This window comes from Benincasa hispida, chromosome 10 (genome assembly GCF_009727055.1).
Source record: "Benincasa hispida cultivar B227 chromosome 10, ASM972705v1, whole genome shotgun sequence".
In the NCBI taxonomy this organism is placed as follows: Eukaryota; Viridiplantae; Streptophyta; class Magnoliopsida; order Cucurbitales; family Cucurbitaceae; genus Benincasa; species Benincasa hispida.
Genome location: NC_052358.1, coordinates 30646346 through 30652881, shown reverse-complemented (window position 1 = coordinate 30652881; position 6536 = coordinate 30646346). Strand labels below are relative to the sequence as shown.

General features: G+C 32.7%; 1 protein-coding gene across 1 annotated transcript; it reads left to right on the top strand.

Annotated features, from left to right (window-relative positions):
• LOC120088342 (U-box domain-containing protein 45) lies at window positions 1–2533 on the top strand. The gene is made up of 2 exons (XM_039045565.1): window positions 1–376; window positions 1257–2533. Exons 1-2 carry the CDS (start codon window positions 60–62, stop codon window positions 2029–2031), a joined length of 1092 nt encoding a protein of 363 aa, XP_038901493.1. The 5' UTR covers window positions 1–59; the 3' UTR covers window positions 2032–2533.
• Window positions 2534–6536: the final 4003 nt, after the last annotated feature.

The window sequence follows — 6536 nt, the reverse complement described above, 5'->3', positions numbered from 1 at the left end:
AAAAAAAAAAAAAATATAATAAGGGAGAGAGTTCGAGAGAGGGAGGCGTGGGAAGAGGGATGAAGCAAGAAGAGGGAAGAGAAGAGCAAGAAGATGGGATTGGAGCATTGGAGACGGATTCAGAGACCTCCAATCACAGGAAGCAACTTCTCATCTTCCACCTTTCTCAGAGGCTCATCCATGGCGACCTCCATTCCCGAATCGAAGCTGCCAAAGATTTGAGGAAGCTCGCTCGGAAGTCTTCCCCCAAGTCCCGCTCTAACCTTGGAGCTTCCAGTCTCATTCAGCCCCTTGTTTGCATGCTTCTCTCCCCCAATCTTGATGCCCGTGAAGCCTCTCTTCTTGCCCTCCTCAATCTCGCTTCCCGCAATGAACGGTTTGTCCATTTCTTCCTACTCATTCATGATTTCCACCTGCCTGCCTGCCTTGTTGTTAATCTCTGTTTTTTCCGTAATGTGGGGTGCCCATGAAGATCATGATATTGAAATTTTGCTGGTGTTAGGAGAATTATCTCAGTTTGGGACTGGGAAATTGCACTCTATTGAAAACCTAGCCAATTTGCGAATTCAAAATCCTTTCACTCGACTCTTCAGTCATGCCCTTTTGCAGAAATCGATTTACTAGTATAAAATCAAGGTCTCACACCACAAACTTGATTTATACTCTGATACTGACGATTTTCAAATAGATGCAGTATGCAGCGAGCTTGGTTTTGATTTTAGATTGCCATTCTTTCTACCTCATTTTTGTATTCTGGATTTAGTAGTCTAATTGGAAAGATCAGTAGACTGTTCGCTTGCTTGTTAAACTTATTTCTAAGTCGATGTAAGTTAGGAACGTGGTTATTTTTGTAGATCATTATCTTGAATATGACTTCTGGCTAGGACGAGCATGTTTCTGTTTGAGTTTAACAATTACTGGGATTGAACTGTTGATCTTTAGAATGGTAGTGGCTATTTTATCCACTAAGCTATACTCGGATTTGTATGAGGATGTGCTTGTTTAGAGTTAAGTTTTTGTTTAGTTCGATTTTAGTAGCTACATTATATTAGATTTAGTGGTGCAGGTTTCGTCCAGTTTTCTATCGTCTACATTTTATAGATTTAACTGTTGCCTGACATGTTATTTGAATATGCAGTTTTATGGATTATAGGTCATAAGCTGATCCTCTTCTTAGTCTCAGTTTAATGACATTTTACAACTGAACCTACAATTCCAATTCTCTCAAATTGTTCCTATTATTTCTTTATTATCAGGAACAAGATTAAAATAGTTGCTGCTGGTGCCATTCCCCCGCTTCTAGAGCTGCTCAAATTCCAAAACCTTAGTTTGAGGGAATTAGCCACTGCAGCAATCCTGACCTTGTCAGCTGCTAAGTCAAATAAACCGGTCATCTTGTCTGCTGGTGCAACATCCCTTTTGGTTCAGATTCTCATTTCTGGAAGTGTTCAAGCTAAAGTTGATGCAGTGACAGCTCTATATTATTTATCTTCCTGCACTGAAAGCGAGAATAGCTCTATGATGCTTGATCCTAGAGCAGTTGCCCCTCTAATTGATCTCCTCAAAGACTGCAAGAAACATTCAAAGTTTGCCGAAAAAACTACGTCTCTTCTTCAGATCATTTCCAACTCTGAAGAAGGGCGAATTGCAATCTCCAATTCGGATGGTGGAATACTAACTTTGGTACAAACAGTTGAAGATGGATCTCTTGTGAGCACCGAGCATGCCGTGGGAGTTTTGCTTTCCATGTGTCAGAGTTGCCGAGCGACATACCGTGAACCCATTTTGAAAGAAGGTGCAATCCCTGGCCTCTTGAGACTCACGGTAGAGGGCACAACTGAAGCTCAAGAGAGAGCTCGCAGGCTTCTGGATTTGCTCAGAGATTCTCCTCAGGAAAAGAGAATGAGCTCCGCAGATCTGGAGAGAATTGTTTACAAAATTGCTGCAGAAGTCGATGGCATAGGCCAAGCAGCTGAAACCGCCAAAAGATTGATGCAGGAAATGGTTCAGAGGAGATTAAACACTGTTTAAACTGCATTTGGAGCGAGCTCGGTTTTGTACATTTTCAATGATGTCTTGACATTCTACTCTCCTTTTCTTCCAGGAGGTAAGTCTTGGGAGATGGGTTGAAATTTCAGTTCTAAATGTTAGGATCTGGTTTGGCCATTCTCTGGTACTTCTGTATTCCAAGGCAAATTAGGAAAGAGAAGCCAAAGAAAAAGAAACAAAAAGAAACTCACTTTGGACTTGGATTTTCACTGAAGTTAACTTCCATTGCTGATGATGTTAAAGACATTATTAGTAGATTGTATATTTTGGATTCTGATCTCTCTGGTACATAAGATTTATCATTTTGTACATGAAGTTCTCTTCAGATCTCATTAGTTTCTAGTAAACATTTTCTTAGGCTGGGGGAAATGTTAAGTTAAATTCGGTTCAGCCTATTCGAAAATCAGCTTCCAAGGTTTGTTCCACATTGCTAGAGGATACAATCTTGAATCTTTAATAATATAGGGCTATAGACCATTCTAAATAAAGCCTAGTGGACCAAGTACTCAACCGTTTGTTGAAAAAAAAGGAAAAAATGCTCTCTAAAATTTAATCTATGCTTATTTATTTATTTACTTAAGTGTGTAACAATTTTGTTTACATACTTTAATATATAACAATTTGGCCTATATGTTTTAAATTTGTAACAATTTAATCATTATTGTGAAAGTATTATAATCGATAGACTAATTAGAATCGACATCTTCGAACTACAAACAATAGGTCGTATTATGATAGCTTTGATGAAGTTTGTAAAGAAGAGATTAAATAATTATAAAATTAAAAGTATAGAGCCAAATAGTTTGAGGATAAAGCGAAAAAAGATACTAACATCGGGATATAATTATGATTTAACAAAATTAGGGAGCATCAACAAACATTTGTATATATGAGCGACCACAAACCTTAGCTCTAATTCTAATTGTACTCAAAGGAAAAAACAAATTAATGAAGTATTGTATGCTATTTTTAAGAACGGGTATACACAAGTTGAATTGAGTTTTTTTTTTTTTTTTTTTTAACCAACTAGAAAATTTGGGTTATCAGGTTGGCTACCCAAAAGATTCAATTAGGCTCTCCAACGGCAAGGTTGTCGGGTTATTTTTTTCTTTATTAATTTAAAATACTTAAATTTACCTATAGCACATGACTAATAATTATTAAAATCTCATAAAATTCAAATGTTAAATACCAAATATTCATGATATTTATTACAAACTTGAAAGGAAAATTATCAGAAATAGCCTTGAAATATTTTTGTCGTTTTGAGAAACTTGTTTAAATAGTCTATCCCAGTGCTTCCAGGCCTACATCAAGACTGAGATTGAGTTAAAAATATGAAAATTTGAATCAATCACTCGTCTAGATTCGTCGATAAAAAGTTGATTTTACGTTTATGCCCTCAATTATTATATTAATTTTATTATTGTTAAATAAATGTTTTAGGAACCCACACTTTGGCTGGCTCAACAAGTTTATGGTCTCAAAATATCCCCACTCTCACATTTTGGGGCTTCCTTCTCTTTCAACACATCTCTTTGCACAAAATCACAAAAACAAGGTATATATCTCACTCTTTTCTTTATTAAAGATGTTTGGGTTTCTAATATGCACGTTGTTGGCCCAAAAAGTGTGATTTGCGTGAGCGTTTAGATAATCTCGGTGCAAAAACACAAATCTCGATTGAGATTAGGCATAGTACATTAAAATTTCTCACAAAAACAAGGTATAATCTCAGTTGAAAATATTTCATCTCTATCAATTATGTATAATACATTAAAATTTTTTGTACTAATCATTATGATCTGATCATAATGTCACAATAGATTTGCCTAAGTGACTAAACTTTAGTCTAATTTTATTCGAACATTTCAAAGAAGATAAGACAAGTTCCATTAGATTAAGATACTTTTATTCATAAATACTCATCAATTATATTAATGATTTATTTATGAAGTCAAACTTACTCTTTCAATCACTATACCACCTCGGTCAAAATGCGTAAGCCCAACAGATTCTTTAGCTAGGTAGCCTTATCTAATAAGGTTTAATGACACTCTTGTATGAAAAGCATGACCTGTGACAGGTAGTAGTAATTTAACTTTAATTCTTAAAGAATTACCCATAACTGTCATTTAAATGCCAAAAAATAAGTAGCTTGTAGGAGAAATAATATCTTTTTGGATTCATTAATCCTTACTCACTCTCAATATAGTATTCAAATGTGTTAACTATTAACATACAGAAAAATGTATTCATTTAAAATTGAACATATTTTCAAACAACTTTTGAAAACATGTCTTATCAGTGAAAATTATTCATACTCTATTAATTACTTAGTAATAAAGTCTAAAGAAATTGAATATCTCTTATGGTGATAAAGGCACCATATTCAGCATAAATAAACATCTTTCTTTAATGGATAATTGCATATATAAAATAATCAACCATTATTTCAAAGAACATATTAACTACGAGACTTTAGGGCATACTTCCCAACAATTTTATGTAACTTGAACATGTATGTGGAGACACACAAGTGGATCATGTTTAAGTAATAACTTAAATAGTCTATAGTATATGGATAAGATTAGGTGCCTTATTCTGGTAACATTATGAATACGACTCACTTTGTAATTGCTATAAGAGTTATAAAGTATTATAAATGATGTGATCCTGATCGTTAATGTGGAGATATGCGAGTGAGGGTATCCTATACAAAGAGTTTATATAAGATCGGACCACGAATTGATTAATCTTTCTTTATAATTCTACTAATTGAAGAGATTAACAATTCATAGGATGACCATAGGTGACTCAACATCAATCTTGAGTGAGTTATGAACTCCTGTCTATGAGGACAGTTCTTTGATCTATATGAGTGAGAGTGACCAATATCGCCGACTCAATATGCTAACCATTTTGGAAATTTATCCAAGTAGAGAGTTGGGAACGTAGCTAAACAAGATGAAATTCACTTATTCCATTAAATGCTGATTCTGAGTCTTGAACAATGAGGCCTCACCATCTCACTGGCAAGAGAGAGATTTAATTTATAGTTGGATTATAAACTAATTATTCATTAGACAGAGTGATAGTACTTAAGGAGTTAGATATAATTACAAGGGTAAAACAGTACTAATTTGACCCAGTTGTAGTTACAAGTGATTCATGAAGGGTTGACTTATTGTTGATTGGTTATATCCGTGGACACATAAATATATTTACAGTGTGAAGAGTACAACTTTGAGTTTTTGGTGGAGTAACTTGCAGTTAATGAATCTTGATTAATTTAATTTAAGAGTTTAATTAATTAATCTCGTATCATTAGAGCTTCTAATATGTAGGTCCATCAGGCCCATTGCCAGTTTACTAAGGATGAAACAAGAATAATTTAATTTTAGATTATTTTGAATTCTTCAAATTAAATTAGGAAATTAATTATGTGAGATACAATTAATATAGAGAAATTCTTATAAATATAAACATTCAAAAAATATTTATATTTTATAGCAAAAAGTTTCAAAAGTGTTTTGTACTTTTGAAACTTTTTACTATAAAATGTAAATATTTTTAAATATTTTTTATATTTAAAAAGCTCCTATTAATATAACGTATATACATTAAAATATAAAGTTAATTTTGCATGAAATTAAAAAAAGTATACTTTATTATATGAGAGAGAAATATTTGAATAAGATCCAAGTATAGTTTATATTAATGAGACTCATATAAAACTATAGGTTAAAATTAATATAAATGAGATTCATAAAACTATAGGTTTTACGAGAGAGATAGATATTTGAATAAGATTTAAATATAATTTATATGAATGAAATTCATATAAAACTATAGATTAAAATAATATGAATGAGATTCATATTAAAACTATAGATTATATGAGAGGATGTTATGTGAATATGATTCAAATTAAATTAAATATATGATACTCAATTATTAATTAATTAATATTATTAATTTAATTATATATGAAATTTGATTTAATATAATTTTAAATTAAAAGAAAATTAAAATAACTCCCTTGTGAATTATTCTACGTTTTAGTGGAGGGGAGTCCATATCTCTCATGTTAAAGGGAATTTTTTCATAAAGGGTTGATTGAGTTGATTCTCAGTGTGTTCTTTGAAAAGAAAAATCACTTTGCTAAATTCTCTCTCTCTCACAAATTTCTCTTCCCTTCAAAGAAGAGTCCCACAATTTTGATTCTTGCTGGAGAATAGTAAGGAAGTCCAAGTGGTAGTGTACGTGAGCGTTCGTGCGATTGTGGAGAAGGAATTGTTGAAGAAAGTCTTCAAGGACAATGTCTCTTCTTCCCCTATAAAGCATGATGTTTATTAGAATATTTATCCTATTTAGTTTATTTCTCCATTTTTCGTATTTTTCCAAAATGAATTTTATTGACACATGCGTTCACGTACTTCTGCACAGGAATTCGATTTCTTCCATTGGTATCAGAGTCAAATCAT